The sequence below is a fragment of the Pseudorasbora parva genome, chromosome 17 (assembly GCF_024679245.1).
Source record: "Pseudorasbora parva isolate DD20220531a chromosome 17, ASM2467924v1, whole genome shotgun sequence".
NCBI lineage: Eukaryota > Metazoa > Chordata > Actinopteri > Cypriniformes > Gobionidae > Pseudorasbora > Pseudorasbora parva.
The window spans coordinates 17,219,942-17,244,419 of record NC_090188.1 but is presented as its reverse complement, the minus strand read 5'-3'; the positions used below and the strand labels follow the sequence as shown (position 1 = coordinate 17,244,419).

Sequence of the window (24,478 nt, the reverse complement as noted above, 5' to 3'; positions counted from 1 at the left end):
AAAGCTGTCAATAAAAAAATGACACTTGACTGCGTGCTTCACAAGCAGCGCATTAAGATTTGGGGGATTTCTGCTAACAGAATGGGCGGAGGTAAGAGGTCCCTTATCTCTCTTAAAAAGACATCCAGCCTTTATTTTCAGACACTAGTTTCAGCACGAAAACAAATCATCCCACTATCCGTGGCCTCTCCTCCATGAACGCACGCACACATGCTTACAAACATACATCACACGAACGCCTACACTGGACAGCCTGTATTGCAAATGGTCGTTCAGGAAACAGAAAAAGGAAACGAGGGATATCTCCAGAGCCCCGTGACAGCTCTGCCTGAAAATAGATGGCTGGAGAGCAAGACAGACACACAAACACACCCACATACAAAAAGACCTCAGAAAATGGAGGAAAGGAACATTTGTGACGGGAGAAAAGAAGCATGGACTTACTATTGCTGTAGGTCGGAAGATGTTTCCAATGGGCTGAAAGAGGGGGCACTCTGCAACAAACCAAACAAAGAAGTCATTGATAGCTCCAAAGGCTTGACTCTCTGGCAGCTGGAAAGGGAGAAGGCGCATTAGTCAGTCAGGCTTGCGAACGTCTGCCGTGTCCAAAGCTCTGAAACACTTAGGTGTTCTGGACGAAGCGTAGCGTGGAGAAGTAAGCAAGTATTTTGGCCTGCATGCAAGTTAGGGGGGAAAACAAGCGACTGGGAGAGAGGGGTGGGATTAGCAGGGGCTGTGAGGGGCGCCCATTTTGGGAGGGGGCTGTCAGCGCTTCCACCAATCAGCTGCTGTCTCTCACCGAGGCTCTCTTTTGTCTTCTATTGAGTCACTCTCATTACTGGCTGGCCAGACAGGGACACAATTAACCAGCTGGTGCGGGAAGTGGGCCAAATTACATGGGCAGACACGGACACGCACACACAAACAGATTTACACACATATATTAAGAATATCAAGAGCGTCAGATCGGACATGCTGAACAAAATCACAGGGCTGATATTATTAGTACGTCAAAGGAAGTTCACATTATGTGCGTCCAGTGCTGGGCAGTAACTGATTACATGTAATCAGCATTATGTAATCTGATTCCAAAAATTAAGTTATTGTAATTAGATTACATTTTAAAAAGCTTATAAATCACATTACAGTTAGCTTTTAAAGGATTACATGATTTAATATTATTGACGCATTGTTTAAAACTAAAATATTTACTTGCCTAATTCCCACTGAGACTTTATAGCAATATTTCATTTTAACAACACATGCACATGTTCTCACTATGCAGGCAAACAATATATATATATATTTTTAATTTTAAAAGTAATACTTTTTTCTTAGAGTTTCCTATTTAATTATTTAGCTTTCCACTCAACTCGCAAATCCACCGCAGTTCCTTTACAACCCCAGTTTAGGAAACCCTGACATTTAATGCACTTAAAGGGTTAGTTCACCCAAAAATGAACATTCTGTCATTGCTCACCCTCATGTCGTTCGACACCCGTAAGACTTGTGTTCATCTTCTGAACACAAATGAAGATATTTTTGCTGAAATCCGATGGCTCAGACAGGCCTTCATCGACACCAAAGTCATTTCCTCTCTCAAGACCCATAAAAGGCACTAAAGACGTCGTTACAAAGCCCATCTCACTACAGTGATTCTGCAATAATTTTATGAAGCGATGAGAATAGTTTTTGTGCGCAAAATACGGAAAAACGTCTTATATAGTGATGGGCCGATTTCAAAATAAAGTTTGGATTGATTATGAATCAGCGTATTGATTCATGATTCGGATCGCGTCGTGTGTCAAACTGCTGAAATCACGTGACTGGCGATCCAAATCATGAATCAATTCGCTGATTCATAACCGATCGAAACTTTATTTTGAAATCGGGCCCATCACTATATAAGTTGTTATTTAGGGGTTTTTTTTGGACACAAAAACTATTCTCGTCGCTTCATAAAATTATTGTAGAGCCACTGTAGTGAGATGGACTTTGTAACGACGTCTTTAGTGCCTTTTATGGGTCTTGAGACAGGAAATGACATTGGTGTCGACGAAGGCCTCAATGTGTCAATCGAGCAACATTAGGGTGAGTAATTATTGACAGAATTTTCATTTTTGGGTGAACTAACCCTTTAATTTTGTTGATAATAAAGAAAATAACATATTTTCTTTCTCTTTGTATTTTTATATATCAATGTGGTACAAAATAGTCTTATTGAAATCAATGTGATTAATGGTCTAAATTAACCTAAAAGTAACACAAAAAAGTAGTCAGATTAGATTACAAAAAATGTGTAATCCAATAGATTTCAATATTATTATTTTTTCTTAATGTAATTTTTAATCAGTAACGGATTACAATTTGTAGGTAAATACTCAGCACGACACGCATTAAATAAACAAGGATAGTAGCTGTTATCGCTGGGCAGCAACTCCCAACGGCAGATCAGAAAGAGCCATTCAATGGGACGCCGTGTACCCCCCCTGCATTTCGAATGGTTTAGAGCCGTATAATTTTAGGCTGCTGTTTCTGTTGCTTTTCCCAAAGTGCACGTCACAGATGGTAAAAATAGCATGACAGCACACCTCCAAAGAAAAAAAAAATGCACAAGTGGTGTTTGCAAATACGATTGCACAATCCCATCCTCCTGCTGTCCCTTTAGAGGTATGCCACATGCGTGCCAGCACCCCACGGCCCCCTCTTCTGACCGGCAGAAGAAAAGTTCAACTCCTGACCGCAACATGCTCATCCCATTGGTTGCTGGGTAAAGAGGATCACGAATAACCTTCGCGAATGAATACAGGCTTTGTGTGAGAATATCGCTCTATTTATACAGCGTCATGTTCTAGAAGTTTGTTTCCTGAGGAACACCCAGTGACATAAGCTGCTATTACGTCTGCAAAGCAACCTCTAGTATTATAGTCCGTTTTTTTTCCTTTCATCACATTTTTTTCTCTGAAGAAAACAGCCTGCATGGCATCCCAAGGGGCTTTCGCACGGGACTTGGCACAGAATGAGCAAACAGGAAGCATGCATGAAAGCCTTATCTGAAGTGCCACACATCTTAATCTAAATACTTGAGACAGCCAGTACAATACCTTAGTGTGATGCAGCTGTTAAGATGAGGTGATAAGAAAGTGAAATAATGATGCAGTTAGAACTCTGTTGCTGGCATTATTAAGTACAGGAAGTTTCATATACTGTATCTGACCGCAAGAGAAAAAGTGCTTTTAAAAAACTGTAAACTGACTAAAAAGATGATTTTGTATCTGTCTGCGAGAAGGACTAAATGGCCTCAAACAGCCACAAAAGTAAAGTCAGGGATGTTGTAAGTGAGATTTAAGCTGGGTACTTTGACATTCTTGACATGACCCAAGGAGATGGTGGGTGAAAGTGACGTGCACAGTATGTCACAGAGGATACTGTTTCAAAGCCTTACGTTATTTGAAATGGCAACCAAAATAGCATTTCTCATATAAGGTGTTTAACTTTAAAGGAAATGACATCTCAGTCGTAAAAGTAATAATGCTGAGGCAGTATTCCTTGAGAATACCCATCGTCACATCAGGGTATACAGGGTCTAATTTAAGGATGTAGGCCAATATTCAATGAAAATACAACACTAAATCCATCCTTAAAAGCCTGTTTTCCCATAAATGAAAATTCTGTCATCAAACCTATGTGACTTTCTTTCATTTCTGGAACAGATCTATTCTAAAGATGTTGAGCTCCACAAGGTTTTAAAAGCCATCAGGGTGAGTAGATGATCATTTTTAGGTGAACTGTCCCTTTAAAGGGTTTGTTCACCCAGAAATGAAAATGTGATGTTTATCTGCTTACCCCCAGGCCATCCAACATGTAGGTGTGTTTGTTTCTTCAGTAGAACACAAATGAAGATTTTTAACTCCAACCCTTGCTCGTATAATGCATGTCAGTGAGGTATTTTTCTATGAAATTCACTAAAAAACACATAGACATACGAATCCATATTAAACCCTGCGGCTCGTGGTGACACATTGATGTTATAAGAGACGAAACGGTTTTTGTGTCATTTTTTTACCTCAGATTTTATCAGACAAATCTAGTATTCTCAATGACATTACTTCCATCAAATAAGGTCAAAAACCCGGCGCGATCACAGATATATAGAGGAATCATTCATCAGATCAATGCCATCGGCGCAGGCACTAATGAGGAATCTATATATCTATATATATATATATATATATATATATATATATATATATATATGATCGTGCCGGGTTTTGACCTTCTCTGGCGGAAGTTATGGCATTGGGAATACTGGATATGAGGTTAAAAAAAAATAACACAAATACTGATCGGTTTCTCGCAGAAACCAATCATTTCATGTCTTAAGATATCAATGTGTCGCCATGGGCCGCAGGGTTTAATATGGATTTGTATATCTGTGTTTTTTACTCTCATAGTGACTGCCATAGAAAAAAACACATTGACATGCATTATATGGCAACAGTTGGTGTTAAAAATCTTCATTTGTGTTCTACTGAAGAAACAAACACACCTACATCTTGGATGGACTGGGGGTAAGTTGATAAACATCAAATTTCTGAAGATGAATTTGTGGATGAACTATCCCTTTAAGATAAGTCACAATGTGTTAAAGGGTTAGTTCAACCAAAAATTTATCTTCAGAACAAAGTTTAAGATATTTTATATTTAGTCCGAAAGCTTTTCTGTTTCTCAAATGAAAGTGTATGCACACTATACTGTCCATGTCCAGAAAGGGAATAAAAACATCATCAAAATTGTCCATGTGACATCAGTTAGTTAATTAGAATCTCCTGAAGCATCAAAAATACATTTTGGTCCAAAAATAACAAAAACTATGACTTTATTCAGCATTGTCTTCTCTTCCGTGTTGGTTTTCAATCCACAAACAAAGATTTGTGATTTGGATTTGGATAATTTACATTTTTGAGTGAACTAACCCTTTAAATGATCTTCCTAAGGAGGCCACAGTAAAGATCAAGAGATGTTTACCTCAGTATTTCCTAGGATGTAAATGCCTTTCCCCTGATTGTTAAGGCTAGTCAGTGGAATAGTGTTTTAAAAATGCTTGCTAATTTTCATGTGCTAGTTTCCTAACAGGTGCAGGAGATGACTCAAGAAAATTTACAACTTTTCTATCATATAAATAGCATACAATGTGAGTGAGGGTGCTGTGCAACATAACCACATGAACAAATGGGGCTTATGTGTTCATTTATGAAAATACTTTATATGCAACCTTTTCCTTTCATTCTTTGATGAACTTCTATAATAAAAAGAACAGCTTATACTGTTCACAGGAACATTGTTGTGCCTAACCGAAACAATCACATAATGATATGGACTGCTGGTACAGTACATATGTCTCATTCCATACACAGGATATAGGAGACGGGCTGACTGTGTTTGTCACTGTCATAGAGTTTGGTGTGTCAATCACAGAGGAAGCCAGGTCACATGCAGTCCCCAATAACCTTCGACCCACTTAGACACAGACACACTTCGTACTTAAGTTGCTCCCAGTTGGGAGTCAACACGCACCACCAAGACTATTACTGGAACTTTTTGTGACCTCAGCCTCAGAACTTAAAGGGGTCATATAATGCCATTTTAGTCAAGTTAGTATGATTCTTTAGTGTCTAAATGAAAACTTTGTAATATACTTTAATTAAACATTCTCATTAGTATTGTAAGAAAACACTAGCCTGACAAGCCAGATCCACATCAAGATGTTTGGTCTGGAAACTCACCATTGACAGGGCTCAATCTGAGGGGCGGGATAAACGGTTGTCTTTCAAACTCCCTCTAAACGCGATAGGATAGCCCTACACCAACTAGAGCAACGAAGGTGAAGCAGAGCTTGTTGATAGATTAAACATTCACCGTATCCGGTCAGCAAAACTCTGAACACATCTTCCCTTTTTAAGAATGACTTCAGTGCCGTTCTTTGTTCTTTTCTCAGAGAAAAGCTTAACTCCAAGTCTTCCAGAGTCGCGGTCAGAGCTGATTCGAAAGACCGCCGTTCGCCAGTTTCTGTGTTTACTAGAAGCACGCAAACGCAACTCGGCCGTCGTCATTATGGCCCCGCCCACCGACTCTATACACGATGTGATTGGCCCGGCAAGAGTTAGGCAAATACAGCTCAGAAGGGTATTCAGAGTTGCTAGACGACACTAGCGGGCAGATTCAATTTGCTGCCGCTAGGGTGCGTCTAGATTTCTAGGCTAAGAAAACACTCATTTTGCCTGGTCAAAAACAGCTCTGTTTTCACTTGAAGCCTGTCATTCATCTTGAAGCGTTTCAAACTACACTCACTTCTTCTGGAGGTGTAGCGGGAACACAAACAGCCGGTACAGATCTGAATCCTTTATTCAGGAGAAGCTTCTTAGCAAAAACTGCTTCATACTAACCTTCGGTTATAAAGCAGTCGGGTGAGAAATGCTTCATGGTTCACGCAGACATAAAAGCATCGACGAAAACAAAACTCAGCCACTGCGTCTTCAGTGGTTCAGATTTAGGAACATTCGAATGACTGCTGTGTTCATTATTACATCCAAGAACAGAACACCACAATCGCTTAGACGCCATTCTGCTCCAGCGGATCAACATTGGCGGATATGACAATGGTTGTGTACAGGCACTGCCAACACACATTTCTATACAATCAACTTTTGAAAGTGCATGTACCATTATACGACCCCTTTAAGATGTATATATGATGGATACTCTTCTTAATATATATAATACTAACAAAACTAATGTGTTTAGATAGCTTTAGAAATGTGTTTAATTTGACTTTTTATATCTGAGTTTTTTATGGGAATCTCACTAAGCTAATTAGAATTTCATAATGGCTTCTGAAACTAGGACTCCATGAGTATTTTATCATTGCCTCATCAACACTGGGACATATCAGCAGACTCTGAGACACCCGCTCCTCACTTTCATCTCTAAACAAGGAAATCTGGAAAGCGACAGGAACCTTCTAGCAATTTGTGCCATGACGTTGATGGTCAGATTTATGAGTCTACCCATCAGGAATGCAGCCTGTGACTCAGTGGCTCAAGGGTTTGGTTTCACTGTCAGAAGAACAAATTCTAAAGACTTGTCATAGGCATGCACATGGGCAGCAAGAGTAGGCTGGGTCATATTTTGAATATTCTCCATAGATTCACCAAAGATCCCTTCTTGTCTTGCGACAAACTGCAATATAACGCCATAACCTCTGAGAGTATACTATATTATATATATTACAACATCTGATTGTATACTATATATACACTATCAGATTTTCCTATTCCCGTGATGCAAAGCTGAATTTTCAGCATCATTACTACAGTCTTCAGTGTCACATGATCCTTCAGAAATCATTCTAATATTCTGATTTGCTACTTAAATGTGCACTGTGTAAATTTTAATGGCAGCTCACCCCTCTATTTCAAAGCACAGAGAAGCTACGGCGACTGACACAGGACAAAGATGTCGTCTGAGACAGCAGAGAGGAGCTAGCGTTTTTTTTAGAGCAGTTTGCCGTTTAGGGCTACTGTAAAAAACGTGGCGGTGCAAAATGGTGGTCACTGTAAGGGGACCCGCAGTGTATGGAGATAGAAATGGCTCAATCTAAGGTAATAAAGTACGTAATAAGTAAGGTCTTTATATGCCACTGAAAACATAGTTATGTATATTATATTGCATTTCTGTCAATAGATCCTCAACAAAAAAACTCACCTAATTACTTCTTGTGGCCTGCGTATTCACAATGAGTACAAATAGTGATGCAGATTAAGACTAGGCGATTTCCTAGGTAGATATTGACTTGGGACTATATTATTGGGAAGCACATGTGAAGCACTGCTACTTGGGCGCAGAGATATCCCGGCTCTCATCCTCACGTCCTCTAGCTGTTGAGCGATCGCAATATGTTGGGTGATATCCTAAGTAGCAGTACTTTGCCTGTCTTCTTCTTTTTCTTTTGGCTGTTCCCTTCAGGGGTCGCCACAGCGAATCATTTGCCTCCATCTAGTCCTATCCTCTGTATCCTCTTCTCTCAGACCGACTACCTTCATGTCTTCCTTCACTACATCCATAAACCTCCTCTTTGGTCTTCTTCTTGACCTCCTGCCTGGCAGCTCTAACCTCAGCATCCTTTTTCCAATATATTCATTCTCCCTCCTCTGAACATGTCCAAACCATCTCAACCTGGCCTCTTTAACTTTGTCTCCAAAACATCTCACTTGTGCTGTCCCTCTGATGTACTCATTCCTGATCCTATCCATCCTCGTCACTCCAAAAGAGAACCTCAACATCTTCAGCTCTGCTACCTCTAGCTCTTCCTCCTGTCTTTTCCTCAGTGCAACCGTCTCCAAACCATACAACATCGCTGGTCTCACTACTGTCCTGTACACCTTTCCTTTCATTCTTGCTGGTACACTTTTATCACACAACAGACCTGACACTTTTCTCCACCTATTCCAACCTGCATGCACACGCTTCTTCACCTCTTTTCCACACTCCCCATTGCTCTTCACTGTTGACCTTAAAATCCTGCACCTTCTTTACCTCTTCTCCCTGTAACCTCACTGTTCCACTTGGTTCCCTCTCAATCACACACATGCATTCTGTCTTGCTGCGACTAACCTTCATTCCTCTTCTCTCCAGAGCAAACCTCCACCTCTCTAGACTTTCCTCCTGCTCCCTGCTCTCACTACAGGTCACAATGTCATCCGCAAACATCATAGTCCATGGAGATTCCTGTCTGACCTCATCTGTCAGCCTGTCCATCACCACCGCAAACAAGAAGGGGCTCAGAGCCGATCCTTGATGCAGTCCCACCTTCACCGTAAAGTCCTCTATCTGCCTGTGCTTCCCCATAATATAGTCCCAAGTCAATATCTGCCTAGGAAATCGCCCAGTCTTAATCTGCATCGCTATTTGTACTCCTTGTGAATACGCAGGCCACAAGAAATAATTTGTGTTTTCTTTTACTCAGGACATGCTAGCTGGCAACATAGGATTCCATTCATTATGCTAAGCTAAGCTAGCAGCGACCCTGCCAAACAAAAACAATGCACTGAGACAAAATAAATTTGCCCACATATCTAAATTTAGGAAAGAAGTTGAATAAGCCCTATTTCTAAAAACAGTGGAGTGTTCCTTTAAAATATAGTTTTTGTAACAATGACTTTACTTTCACTTTTGATTAATTGAATGTGTCCTTGCTGAATAAAAGTGTAAATTAAACCATTTTACTATTGTTGACAAATTGTTACTACAGTCACCCAGCCTTAGAAACAATCACAGTCAGTTTCGAAAAAGAAAGGTGAAACAATCCAATCACCTTGGGGTGTATCATGGTACGTGTCTCTAAGCAGATAAGTGTGAACGAATGTGCTATTTACTCCCAGGTGTTGAGTTGATGACAACACTACACAGGCTCTGTGCCACTGATAGCATAGCGACGGCCTTCCTATCCCTCCCTGAACCCGAGTGACGGGACGCCAGCGATACTTTTCAGTGCTTTACTTACTTAAGTGCGCGTCAAGGTCAGTCAAAGAAGGTTACACTGCACAAATGTAATCGCTATGACTGAATAGATTCCAGAAGGATGTTATGCTCTTTTGAATTAGTTAAGGTGGATGTAGCAAATCTGACAACCAATAAGCAGATGATTCAGAGGCCAACTTTTCAGCCAATGTTGCCAGGCAATGCTGCTGAAAACAGGCAACAGGGTTAAACACAGGGGAAACAGTTTGGCAAATGTCGAGTGTTGTCTTTATAATAAACTATCTCCATCATCACAGCTTGTTGTCCGTTTCCAGTCTGGACACTACATAAAACCTTCTCAAAGTCATCTGTGCCGATGCCTAGAATCACTGCCTCAGTATACCAGATTCTCAAAATAGATAATGCTTTCTCGAGGTATAGATTGAATCCTCAAAGTACCATTTTTTGAAATCCTAACTACAAATCTGATGGCAATTTATTGTTTAACCCTTTAAGCCCTAAAAACATTTTTAGAGTTGGTGTTTTTTTCTGAGTGGCATACACAAAATTAAAAACTCAACTTTAAAACTATAGCAAAGAGAGTCAAAAGGTAGGTATTGTTTAATAGAAAACTTTTTAAATTTTTAGAATGTATCTGTCTTGCAATTTGGACATTCTCATGCTGAGAAATTGCTGGGGGGGAAAAACAATATAATATCTTTCTAGTTTTTTATTTGACATACATAAAAATAAAAATAAATAAAAAAAGTTCCTCTTAATGTGAGCTGGATCAAATTTTGTGGTGATAGCATGTGCCCCCAATGGGCATTTTTTAAATTGTTCCTCCATAAGAAATATCTTGTGATCGAGGCAATGGTTTATGTTGATTTTGAACTCATTTAAATCATGAGAATCTTCCACAAAATGTTCCAAAATCTGAGCATGTTTTATGAAGTGAAATAGGAGCATAAATGCCACATCCATATATTATTTACTAGGGATGCATGAAGTTAGTCCACGGTTCAAAACATACCTCAGTTTTTTAACCCCGATTTTCGGTTCGAGAATTTCACCAGGGACATTTCACCTCAAAATTTTAATTCTGTCATTATTTACTCACTTTAACTTTGTTCCAAACCTGTATTCATTTCTTCTGTTGAACAAAGAAGAAGATATTTTTTGATGAATGTTGGAAACCAGACAATTGAGAGTAGCCATTGACTTCCATAGTACTTTTCCTACAATGTAGGAAAAGCAAATGGGAACTTCTTCAAATATATATTTTACTGTCAACAGAAGAAAGAACTTTATTCAGGTACATGTTATATGTTCACTATTATAGGCTGCACTGCTATCACTCTAAGACCTGCACGCATCTATACAGACACTCATCCGATTTTACTTCCACTTTAGACTTAACTGTGTTTATGTTAATCATGTGTGCATTTGACAGTATTAGCGTCAATCTTGTCCTGTTTGACAGGCTTTTAATGAGCATGCTCATAAAAAGCGCATGTTAACATCATGCGTAGACAGGCAAATGAAAAGTTTAACCGGCAAAGCTTTAAAACGCATGCAAAACTTCCATGATTGCGAATAACTACAGTGTCCCTTGCGCTGTGTGATATTGCACAAACCAAAGATTTGAAATATGGATGTGTGCACTGCAGCCTCACTTCACCGCTGTGAAATCTGGCTTTGCAAGCGTGGCTAAACACCCCCTAACTTAGCACACACAAACAGAGACAATTTGGACAGAAATAAAATGCACGGAAATTAATTAATTAATTAAATGCAAAACCGAGAAAGACGCAATTCACAAGCGTGGCTATTGAACTGTGGATGTTGTAGCGAACGGTTCGATATTATATTAAGAATTGTGGCATCCCTATTATTGACACATGGGTCTTGCAGGGCTTCACATACAAAAACTCACTAAAGTTTAGTCAAGGCAATAGTTTTGAAAAATAAATGAGAAATTTGAGAAATAAATGTGTTTGTAGCTAGTTGGCCCGTGGACGGCACACACAGGTTCAGAGGGACCACTCAGCACTCGTTAAGAGTTTATCAAATTAAAAATTAAAAAGTCGAGTTTCTTCGCTTTAAAATGATACCTATTTTAAGTTAATCCATTCTGTGGTTGATTATGAATCTTTTTCGCATAGGTGTTGTACCGCCGGCGGTACACTTCGGGCTAAAAGGGTTAATCCCAATCTAATAGATAACATTGAGATTCAAATCGCATTAGTCAGAAAAAAAACAAATATGAGATGGATAAGATGGTGAAATAAGGTTCAGGCGGATCAAGGCTTTAGAAGATGATCAGGAAGCGTCTGGGAAATTGAGAGGTGATGCTTACAATGTTGGACTGCACCTTTTTATCACCTACCCCTTTCTTATCTGCTTTCTGAAGCACATTTGGAAGAACTCTTCCACTCACTATAATGTATGTTCCTACTTTCTGTATTGCTTTTGTATTACTATGCACTGAGCTTCAAGGAGCTGGATAAGGAACTTACATATGAAAGGAAGTAACGTAACAATGGTTCTAATAGACAGACACAACAAAAATATTTAGGGTCCTGAACAAAAAAGTGGGGTGGCATGCATTTTTTTATATACTGCCAACTTACCGCTTTGCCAAAATCCATCTCAGAAAAGAACCTATACCAAGGCTCATTCTCTAAATCTACATCTTCTGGACTTAAGTCCTGAGTCTACAGAAATATGGCAACAAGGAAAGGAGGACAAAGAGAGAGAGAAAGAGAAAGAGGAAGTTTCAGAATACAAAGACAATGAGACTGAATTATGATGTTACATGAACTTTCTCTTAATGTCATGATCTCATGTAAAAAGGCTCCAGGCTTTGTTTCCAGCTTGATGACTTATTGAAAGAACGTCTGGTTGATCTCAGCAATCAGAGGAACAGGAATTAGGAAATAAAAATCTCATGAAGACAAAGTAATGATGGCGGAAAGGGATCCATAGATCTAAGGTCAAATATTTTACATTGTATAACAAGAGAACAATGAAAAAAACACATAATCAAAATCCATAATTTCACACTTCTGCTATGAATATAAATATTTTTCCATTGTTGTTTGTTTCTAAAATACTACTAAATAGGTTCTACATAGTTTTTAATATCAATAATACATTAAAGAGATATTTCACTTTAAAATGAAAATTCTGTCATCCTTTACTCACCCTCAAGTTGTTTCAAACCTGTATGAATTTCTTTCTTCAGCTGAACACAAGGGAAGATATTTTGAAGAATGTCAGTAACCAATCAGTTCACTGGAACCATTGACTTCCATAGTGTTTTTTTTCTTACTATGGAAGTCAATGGCTCCAGTTAACTGATTGGTTACTGAAATTCTTCAACATATCTTCCCTTGTGTTCAGCTGAAGAAAGAAATTCATACAGGTTTGAAACAACTTAATGGTGAGTAAAGGGTGACCGAATTTTCATTTTAAAGTGAACTATCCCTTTAAAGGAAGTGTATGTAAGATTGTGACCAAATCTGGTACTGCAGTCACTTTCAAATGACTGTAGAGCGGTGTATCCCCTCTCCCCTCTCCCCTCTCCCCTCTCCCCTCTCCCCTCTCCCCTCTCCCCTCTCCCCTTTCCCCTTTCCCCTCTCCCCTCTCCCCTCTCTCCTCTCCCCTCTCCCCTCTCCCCTTTCCCCTTTCCCCTCTCCCCTCTCCCCTTTCCCCTCTCCCCTACACCTTGACTCGAGGTTGCCAGATAGGCTGTAGGATCCAGCAGGAACATTTGTAATCCGGATGCCGAAACACTACTGATATCGTGATTGATAGATAGGTGGAGGATGGCACTTCAGGCCAAAACACAACATCAACATCAGTTAAAGGTGGGGTAAGTGCTTTCTGGTAACCGTTGTTGTTATTTCAAATCACCAATACAAACACGCCCCTACCACCAAAAAGGGTCTCTGCACCATTTTGATAGCTCCGCCCCACACATACGTAACCCGGGCAACGACTAAAACATAATCTGCGTGTTACTATCCAGGTTGAATATTCAATGAAAAAGTGAATATCCATCACAAAAACACAAACCGTTCTCATGAACAACTTGATAGAACACAAGCCCGATAGTCCAGCTAGAGGCATATTACAATTATGACAAGATAAGGGTTATATAGATCAAGAAAAGAGGAAACAAACGTATATTAGAAGTCCTAATATACGTTTGTTTCCTAGAGGTATAGTATCTTACTTGTCAGACACATTTTGTATACTGACGCTTGAAACAGACAGTGAGGAGATTTAGATGCTCCATACGGTGTGGAAATGAATGGGTCTTTATGATTGCTGAAGTGACACAATACGATCACAAATTAACAAACAAGTGAACATGACACATGAGCATATTCAAGCAAAAGCCAGCATATATTAGTTCTCGGCTAATGTCCGTTATTATGTGTGTCTTGTGTTTTGAATAATGACGTGTACTCTATGCATGCGCTGAGCTCTTTCCTCGTTAATAGTAGACACGACCCTTACCTGCTGATTGGCTAGAAGTTTATTATTGGATGCGGCCCGAGTCCGTTTTGTAAAACGGTTTTGAAGTAACACTTACCCCACCTTTAAGGGCTGCAACAACACTTTGAAATGACAATATCCTGGCTGGACTACTGTTGTCAGTGATATAAATATTTAAAATGAACATGATTTCTTAATGTCTAGTGACAATTTCAGGGCCATTTTATGATTAATTGAAAAACATTTCTAACATACAGTTCCTTTAAAGGGTTAGTTCACCCAAAAATGAAATTTCTTTATTTAATGACTCACCCCAATGTCGTTCTACACCCCAAGACCTCCGTTCATCCTCGAAACACAGTTTGAGATTTTAGATTTAGCCAGAGGGCTTTCTGTCCTTTGAATGTAAGTGTATGCACACTTTGTTGTCCACGTCCAGAAAGGTAATGAAAACATCGTCCAAAAATACGACTTTATTCAGCACTGTCTTCTCTTCCGGTTTTGTTTTGGATCCTCAAATAAAGAATCAAATGGTCATTAATCAGCAGATTGATTCATGATTTGCATCGCGTGTCAAACTGGCACACTGCTGAAATCACATGACATTGGCGATCCGAATCAGCTGATTCATGACTGTTTTAATCTTTATTTGAGGAACACGGAAGAGAAGACAATGCTGAATAAAGTCGTAGTTTTTGTTATTTTTTGACCAAAATTTATTTTTGATGCTTCAAAAGAGTCTAACTAAGTAACTGATGTCACATGATATGGACTACTTTGATTATGTTTTCATTACCTTTCTGGACATGGACAGCAAAGTGTGCATACACTTACATTCAAAATCTAAAATATCTCAAACTGTGTTCCGAGAATGAACAAATGTCTTACGGGTGTGGAACGACATTGGGGTAAGTCATTAATAAAAGAAATTTCATTTTTGGGTGAACTAACCCTTTAATTATGCTTTATTACACTACTATTCAAACGTTTGGGTCAGCAAGTTTTTGCTAAATAAATCTTTTTATTTTATTTTAAGAAATTAATAATTTTTGTTCAGCAAGAATGTATTAAATTGATCAAACGTGACAATAAAGACATGATGTTCCAAAATATTTAAATTGAAATCTTTATTGCTTTTGAACTTTCTATTCATCCTGAATTGCTTTTTATCATCTTCAATGCATCATATCAAAATATTAAGCAGCCCAACTCTTTTCAGCATTGATAATAATCAAAAACGTTTCTTGAGCATCAGATCAGCTTATAATAATGATTTCTGAAGGATCATGTGACACTGAAGAAAATTCAGCTTTGCCATCACTGGAATAAATTACATTTTAAAATATTAATTTAGAAAACAATATCAATTGTAATAATATTTTACTACATTACTGTTTTTACTGATCAAACTGTTTTTACTGTTAGTGATCAAATAAATGCAGCCTTCACAAGCATAAGAAACTTCTTTAAAAAACATAACAAAAATCTTTCAGACCCCAAACTTTTGAACATTAGTGTACATATTTAAAAATTTAACCACATAAAATTTTACAAAAATAAAGGACTGTTTCTGCAGAACTAAACCACAGGCAGCACATTATCTTCTGCCCTAGATAGGACCTGACCTAGAGCCATTTTAATTACTTTCCCTAACAATTAGGAGAAAATGAAAGACCTAATGCAGCTTGCACTTTCTCTGCTTCAGTTGTTTTACTGGCGATGATCCAACGTGCTTTGCTTGGCTTCTACAATAAACCTATTTCAACGGTATGTCATCAGAAAGACATTATGTAATACCAGCAGCTCCCAGAATGAGTCATGCTAAAAAGATTGAATCACTGAATGCCATAGTAACAAACCTTTCGTGAAGATAACCAGACTGCAGACGCATACAATCCCCTGCAGGAGTCTCTATTCTTAACTGGGTCTGGACACTGCAAGTGTCACTTATTGATGATCTTTTTATAGCTGAGTAAAAGGTCCTCCTACTTTCTATAGTCTATACTTAACGTTACTGTAGCATGTGCACTGCTATGAACACAAGCTATGAACATGTTATATATGCTACGCACAGTATATCACAACATTGAAGACGTCCCCAGCACAAGTCACCAACCGAGGTCACTTAATAAGAGTACTAAGAGACACAGCTGTGAGTGTGCTGTCCTTGTGAAAGTGAAAGAGGCAGAAACCAGCTCTTGCAGCATCAAACGGCATGCACAGATCTCCACCTCCACCAAGCAACAGAAAACCACTCAGAAAACATGCATGTATAAAGAGCATCATACCGGTCTCTCACGCTTCAGCACTGAAGACTTTCCTGGCTCGTACTCAAATATGCTCTTGGGCTCGGCGCGGTACTTCCTGGTGTCTACTTTCTTGTCAGGGGGCTCCCACTCATTCCTGCAGGGATGCATCGGGGGAGAGATGGAGAGATACAGCAAGGGAGGTGGGGAGTCGCCATGGCAACCAACAAGGGCAAGTTTTAGTTAAGTGTTTAAATACATGCAGCTTGTGTTTTAAAAACAAGGTATATGTCTCATATAAAAGCACTTGAATCATCTAATAGACAATGATGTATTGGAGACATTTTCTGCAGTGTTAACCCATACATATACAGTAACCTATTTTGCATAATTAAATTTGATAAAACATTTTTATTACAAATGATCTGTACCAAAAAAATGTACAGCATTTATTAAAATCAACACTATAATCTACGTTAAATGTATATAACTATTCAATAAAATTCAATAATTTATTTATATAACTATATGTAAATATAATATTGTTAATGCTATTAATTATTTCTTATTCATAATAAACTAATTAACTGTATTAAAAGAAAAAAAACATTCACCTGGATAAATAAATGTTGTAAATAGAGATCCTTGTTAGTTCCCAATAACTAATTAATTGACTAATATTAATTAATTGGCATTATTGTAATAAAAAATTTACATTAATTTCAGTATGTCTTTATTGATGTAGATCCTAATATTACCCACAAATAAAGCAGAATCTTAAAGCTACACTGTGTAACTTTTTTAGTTTATTCTTAGCTAAAATCACTTAGTTCTTTCAAAAATATATGTGCTCATTAATGTATATTTACTTCTTTCAAGTAATAATGCATTCTCATAATTTTATAATATACCATTGAAAATACATAAGTGTTGAGGGTTCGGATGGCGGTCGCCATGTTGCTCCTCCATCTTGAAATTTGCCAAAGAGGGACATACCCGTAAATTCAAGCTTCGCTTTTCGCGTTTTAACACTCGATGGCACTGTGTCGAATGTGAAGAGGGGGATTGCTTGAGGCTGCTATATGATGATGGAGGATCATCACTCTTAAGCCCCTTTCACACTGCACGTCGGACCCGCAATATTCCCGAAACATTGCCGGGTCGCCTTTTGTGTAAAAGCAACCACGTCCCGGAATTGATTACCGAATTCGACCCCGGTCGGGGACCTAGTAACATTGCGGGATATGTATCAGAGTCGCCAAGGAAGCGGAAAAGAGAATTAAGACGGCAACGCGACAGGCAAATCAACAAGACAAAAAAGTAAATATTGGAGTGGCCTTTCCAAGATGGAAAGAGCTCACGAGGAGCAACGATTTTAAAAAGAACGCCGACCTTGCCTGCTTTCTTCTCGACAGGTAATATTAATTCAGCCTATTTGTGTATATTGGAAGTTTTATTGTTGCTTGGCTAATTATATCATGGTGTGCTGTGCATAACACTAGAACGACGTCTAGGATAGTTTTCCTCGCGTCAATGATGAAAAAGTATTGTTTACCTTATAACATAAATCCGTGTTCTATGACGGATAACATGAGATTAATATTTTAATTGCATTATAATTTGTTTGCCTTACGCTAGTGGTGTTGTACAATATACAGAATAATGATAGCACTGATAAAAGTTACTTTACTAAGAGCTTGCATTCGTCTGGGAACCTGATAGCTGATGTTAGCAATGAACTGGTTATTATTCAGTTCTATTATTCATTTTACATAGATTAACTTGATCATAGATCATTTGGTAAATTAAATAACTGCAAATTATAATAGTTTTCAAAAATTACCTCATCACTTGAGTTGACGCAACACTCACCGAAGAGGTCGAATTGAAAGCCATGACTAAATCGGCCACCGTAGGAGTTGAAACGAAATCGAAATTGAGAGGAGCAGAAACTATTATTCACTGGATGGTCATATACCTTTACACCGCTAGATGGGAGAAAATATCACACAGTGTAGCTTTAAATATTTCTTATTCATTTAAGCTGTAGTCCGCAAGTGTTGCCTCTGTCGCCATCTCTGTTTGAAACCTGCAATTGCAGCTATTTGCGTAACTATCATCCTTACTTGGGTTGTGCATCGGCACGACTCCTCAGAACGGATGAATCTAATGTTGAGGAGTTTGTGTGGCTGTCATTCATTCACAGCACAGTGGATACTGTACTTTAGAATCACAGATTTTATGTCTTGGAAAAAAAGGTCCTCATGTTGTCCGAGTAACATGTCTGCCACTTTTGTTCTGACTAACTGAGGGAAAAAGGCATTACTATAAATTGCACTGCCAACGGTGATTGAATCTCACGATATCACATTAAACAAAGCAAATTATTGTTATACTGTTCTAAAAAATGAACAACATCAGCATTGGGTGACTGTGTATTTATTAGTACGTATTATTGTTGTCTGTAGATTTCTATTTCTGTAGTGTAATCTTTTGCTTTTGACTACGGGTGAATCTAAAGTTTTCAGTGATGATTGTCATTTGGATCTTTCTGATTACAATCCACCATCAAAATGATAAGTTTTATTATTCTTATTCAAGCTGCTGTGAGAAAAGGCTATAAATGATACGCCAACTGGAGCATCCTCACATGCGATAGCCTAGCAGACGTGACATAATGACGCAAAGACATGCTTGAATTTCCAGCAGAAAGCTACCAGTACCGCTTAAAGGTGTCATGAACTGGCTTTTTATTTCTTTTTTATACTGTTGTCTGAGGTTACCAATGATGTTTGTGTGGTTTTTACATTCAAAAAGATCATAACCAATAAGTAATAGGCTATTTTCTACACTGGTTTTGAGGCTCTCTCCTGAACGCTGGGTTTTGATGGGCGTGATGCACTGGAGACTTGGAAGTACAATGACGTAAGTATGAAGCACTAGCCTGACAAAGCCAGACCCACATCAAGATGTTTGGTCTGGAAACTCACCATTGACAGGGCTCAATCTGAGGGGCGGGATAAACGGTTGTCTTTCAAACTCCCTCTGCACGCGATAGGATAGCGCTACACCAACCAGAGCAACGAAGGTGAAGCAGAGCTTGTTGATAGATTAAACATTCGCCGTATCCGGTCAGCAAAACTCCGAACACATCTTCCCCTTTTAAGAATGACTTCAGTGACGTTCTTTGTTCTTTTTTTAGAGAAAAGCTTAACTCCAAGTCTTCCAGAGTCGCGGTCAAAGCTGATTCGAAAGACCGCCGCCGTTCGCCAGTTTCTGTGTTTACTAGAAGCACGCAAACGCAACTCGGCCGTCGTCATTATGGCCCCGCCCACCGACTCTATACAAGATGTGATTGGCCCGGCAAGAGTTAGGCAAATACAGCTCAGAAGGGTATTGAGAGTTGCAAGACGACACTCGCGGGCAGATTAAATTTGCTGCCGCTAGGGTGCGTCTAGATTTCTAGGCTAATGAAGCACAGGACCGTTTGCTGAGCCTGGTGTCTATAAAAGGTTTTCTTTGACTAACAAGGAAGTTTTCAGCGCTGAAACTTTTAGGATATTCTTATATTATCATGACCTTTTATATATCAAAATGTATATCAAAAGTTGATTTCTCAATTCATCACCCCTTTAAACTATAACACATTATTACAAGATTACCGGTGTGAATCAGGTTAAGGTAAGGTGATAGTTTTGAACACTGGCTGATTATGTACTTGCTCAAAAATGTATTTTGGATACGTTTTAACCCAAAAAATAATACAGACGGCAGGCAGTTTTAATGTCATAATGTTTTGTTTTCCCAATTCTAAAACCATATTTATTTCCAGTTTCTGTCCGCAAACAGCAACGTCTCTAAGCCAACACATGCTTGTTAGGCAGCATGACAAATGCTACAATACAGTGTTTCACATACTGAGGTCCTGTGAAGAAATGTCATCATATCTATGTTGAGCAACACTAGCATGGTGCAAGAATTCACACTCTAATATGAAAGTTTCAGAACATCAATCAATAAATGTGCTAGACTCTCCTCCATAAATCATAATATTTGTTTCGTAGTGTCATGGCTCACCTCTGAGGTTTAAGGGAAGATGTGCGTGTAGGCACAGGCAGCTGTCCCCTTGAGCTCCCCACGTCTACTGCACTCTTGGAGCGAGGGACTGGCCGCACTTCAGAATAAATGCAAATAACAGACACTAATAGAACTGAAATTGAGCTTTCATTGGAATAAGAATAGATCATGTCATTTTTATCATTTAGCTATATAAAGGGATAGTTCACCCACAAATGGAAATTGTTATAATTTACTCCCCCTCAAGTAGTTCCCAAACCTGTATGAATGTCTTTCTTCTGCTGAACACAAAAAAATATATATTTAGAAGAATTTGGGGAAATAAAAAGTTGATGGGCCCCACTGACTTGCATAGTGTTTTTACCCCCATAATGTCACCCATAAACAGTTTGGTTACCCATAATCTTCAAAATATCTTCAACAATATGTTCATCTGAAGAAAGAAATTCATACTTGTTTGGAACAACTTGAGAGGGAGTAAATTATGACCGAATTTTCATTTTTGGGTGAATTATCCCTTTAACACAAAAACACTTACCATCCTCAACACCATGTGCCGGTCTATCATCTGAAAAAGTCAGAAAAACCTAGCTGTAAATATTTAATAATAATCAGTGATGAAGCAAAACAGCTTACTTTTTTTTTGGTGAAGCTTGTAGAAAACAGTGGAACTTACAACATATTGCATTTATTTATTTTTTATTTATAATTTCAAATGTATTCCTATGGTAGTTTGTTACCAGTTTTCTTATTGTGCTCTACGTAGTGTAGCCTGTGCTCTAATGCAGCATCTACAGGCGGTATTCTAAACATCTAATAATATATAGTAGGTGAAAATTACAGGGATTAGTGTGACATAGCAGTCATTATCAACTAAACAGCAGCTCCAAGACAAGGCCACTTTATGTCCTCAGATTAATCTAACCAGTAGATGGCACTATAACAACAGCAGTCTGTTCTTCTGAATCTGGAATGTTCTAGCTGGTAAATTACAGTACAAATAACACATTTTCACAAACACAATCTACAGAAATTAGGCATTTCAGTGATGATTATGCAATAAATAAACGCTGAATACTTCAGAGTCAGACCAGCCTATGACTCTGCTAACTTGGCTTTCTCAGGAATCCAATAGATACACAAAGCCCATTAGGTGTGTTGTGACTGCTTTAATAATTCAGCAGAAAGCTTCTCTAAAAGCACAGCCATGAAACACATCACTGAGGTATGAAAGCTTTTAAAATGGTGGTAATCAATTTGTGAGTTTTAAATACATGGTGGTGAGGTCTTCTCGGTGCGTTGGAAATAGCACCATTAGCACAGCTCACCTTGAGTGTTATGATCGCCTCTCTTTAGGACAATCAATTTGTTGCCACTGTGTACATATAAAGCAGCATCTATTACACATTGGGATTTGTGAAAGAATTGGTAGAATTTGAAACAAACAACCCTGGATATTTAACACCTTACTAAAAACTTTTTTTTAAATATTCAGCGATCATGCATTAAAGTAATCAAAAGTGACAGTAAAGATATTTATATTGTAGCAAAAGATTTCTATTTCAAATAAATGCTGTTCTATTGAACAGTCATCCTGAAGAATCCTGAAAAAGCACCACTTATTTTTTTAACATTGATAATAATAAGAACTGTTTATTGAGCAGGATATCAGCCTATTAGAATAATTTCTGTAAGATCATCTTAAGACTTAAGACTTAAGTAATGATGCTGAAAATTCAGCTTTGCCATCACAGTAATAAAATACATTTAAAATATTAAAAAAGAACAGTTATTTTGATCAAATAAATGCAGCATTTGTAACATAGAGACTTGCCCCAAACTGTTAATAGGTAGTGAATATCTATTTCCTTTGGTTTTTATAAACTGGATATAAAATGACCCAACACAGACAAAGGGTTAAAAGGTTTTGCTAAATGACAGAAAAGACAGAAAAGAGCGGCATGGAGGAATGTTTAATTAAAGATCTGATTATAACTAACTATAACCAAGGTACCTCTGGCTCTCAGTGGCCTGTCATTGGTCTCTGGAAATATGTAGGTGGGACGATATGGATTTTCTTCGATAGGCTCTGAGTATAAGGTGGGTGAAAGACAAAACACACTGACAAAGATGAATACACACATGACTGAGATGTGACCTTGGCATATTCAGATTTGGAATCGGTACACACAAAAACAGGGCATAGTGTTGAATGCATCTAATTCTCAAGGAGCATCTTTACCTGGGACTTTGTGAATCTGTTTGAACATGTTTCTGTACCAGTCCTTCGATAGCTCAGTGTTCTAGAAGACAAAAAAAAAAACATATCCAGAGGGTCTTTTATTTGTATAAGTTTGAGTACCTGATGTACCTTGATGTAGGCTACCTATTTTAGTCAAAGTAAACAAGTGAATCTTGAGCACTACCCATTTCTTACCCGTACTGGGACTCTGGGTGCCGGGAGAGCTGAATATTCAGACAGTCTCATTGTCTTTCCTTCCATGTCTGCTGGACTCTCAGAAGAAGATCTATTCTGGCTGACGGCAGGGCTCCGATTAGGGCCACTGCCCTGCTCTGCAACAGCTTCTGAAACACATGACCATAAAGTCAGATCATAGAAGACCAGAACACAAGATGAACATCACACTTTCAGACAACACTTATCAAGGACAATACCTTCAAAGGGATCACTGAATGTTTAAAATAACAAGTCATGGCTATAGATTTATTAGAACAGAACGTTTTTCCTAGGAAAGTCAGATCTATTTGCATTTCTTGCGACACTTCTGAATTATTTGGACCACTGTTGAATACCGTGAATAAAGCAGAAATTTATTTTGGCACTGACTGATGCAGCTTTATTATGGATTTAGACCGTTATGCCAATTTTCTGGGTTAAATGACAGATGATGCTTAAAAGCACTGCTGGCATCCTATCTGACAGAAGTAAAAAAAAAAAAGTCATCAATATGAGGAGTCCAATGTCAAAACACTGCTATTTGTTGTAGCAGTTGTGCTGGTTAATATTTTACTTATAATTATGTGGAAACTGTGATTTTTTTTTATTTATTCTTTGATGAATACAATATACTGTCACTTTTGATCAGTTCAATGTCTTGCTGAATAAAACGCTGAAAACAGAGACGTGAAGTCGGACACTTTCTGCTTCCCGTAGTGATGCTTGTGCTGTGTTTGCATACTTTACCACAGCTCAAGTGAAATAAATGCAATATTTGTGAAATACACAGATGTTTCAGAGCCATTTTAATTCAATACTTTATGTACTGCTTTATACAGCGTCTGTACAAGAACAGAGTTCAACACAGGCCTATACTGTCAATGAAGTGAGGTCTTCGTTTTTTATCAGATTTATTTTGATAAACATGACACAATTTAACATTTCCATTACATGAAAAGAGGTTTTACTGATATAAAAAACTGATTTGTGAGCATTAGATGAAATTAAGATTTTAGAATAAACACGAAACGCACGTAATTGAAGTCATATGGCGAATCTGGCCAATCGTGGAACAGCTGTGTCATCATCAGAGCTCGTGCAGCCGCTCTGGAGAAGCTGCGCAGAATGAACCAGCCAGCTGATCTTGACTCGCTCTCGCAGTGCTTTGATAGCATTCATCACAGTACAGTAACATGCCGTCTTCGCTGTCTCAACTCGGACAACATTTCTAACCGGCATGCACTGCTTTAAGTCAGACACCGATCAGTCTGCGCAGCACTGCATGAAGTCGAACAGGCCTAAACTCTTCCAAAAACGACGGTGTTTGAGGGTGGGGCAAGCAGACGCTATTCACATATTTGGCAGCAAATCTGTTACACATCTATGTAGGTTTGTGCATGATGTAAGACTGGAATTAATGACAACTCAATTCTGGCAGTTCTTTTAGGAGACAATAACTCAATGTATCGTGCACTTTGCTCTTTAACACACTACCTGAAACGTACCCCCAAAAAATAAAATACCCAAAAAAAGCTTTACAGTGGCACTTTTAAAAAGAGCTACTGTAAGTACATGCAATCATAAACATCTGATATTAATTTTAACTCAAATATAACTTTGGAAACGAATCACTTGTAAAAGTAAGCAAATATTCTATACAGTTTTTTTCTTT

General features: G+C 38.4%; 1 protein-coding gene across 12 annotated transcripts in view; it reads right to left on the bottom strand.

Annotated features, from left to right (window-relative positions):
* The window catches only part of LOC137045181 (sorbin and SH3 domain-containing protein 1), a 70,982-nt gene that overhangs the window by 21,066 nt on the left and 25,438 nt on the right, over nucleotides 1-24,478 (bottom strand). For 5 of the 12 annotated variants that reach the window (XM_067421704.1, XM_067421711.1, XM_067421712.1 and 2 more), the window contains exons 7-15: nucleotides 22,786-22,934; nucleotides 22,591-22,651; nucleotides 22,363-22,437; nucleotides 20,889-20,916; nucleotides 20,349-20,450; nucleotides 16,314-16,428; nucleotides 12,153-12,236; nucleotides 3,105-3,119; nucleotides 445-494 (exon numbers count right to left, since the gene is read on the bottom strand). In XM_067421704.1, coding sequence (XP_067277805.1) covers nucleotides 445-494; nucleotides 3,105-3,119; nucleotides 12,153-12,236; nucleotides 16,314-16,428; nucleotides 20,349-20,450; nucleotides 20,889-20,916; nucleotides 22,363-22,437; nucleotides 22,591-22,651; nucleotides 22,786-22,934 — 679 coding nt within the window. Of the gene's footprint in view, nucleotides 1-444; nucleotides 495-3,104; nucleotides 3,120-12,152; nucleotides 12,237-16,313; nucleotides 16,429-20,348; nucleotides 20,451-20,886; nucleotides 20,917-22,362; nucleotides 22,438-22,590; nucleotides 22,652-22,785; nucleotides 22,935-24,478 lie in introns of all 12 variants that reach the window. The other 7 variants (XM_067421705.1, XM_067421706.1, XM_067421715.1 and 4 more) reach the window with 7 other exon arrangements.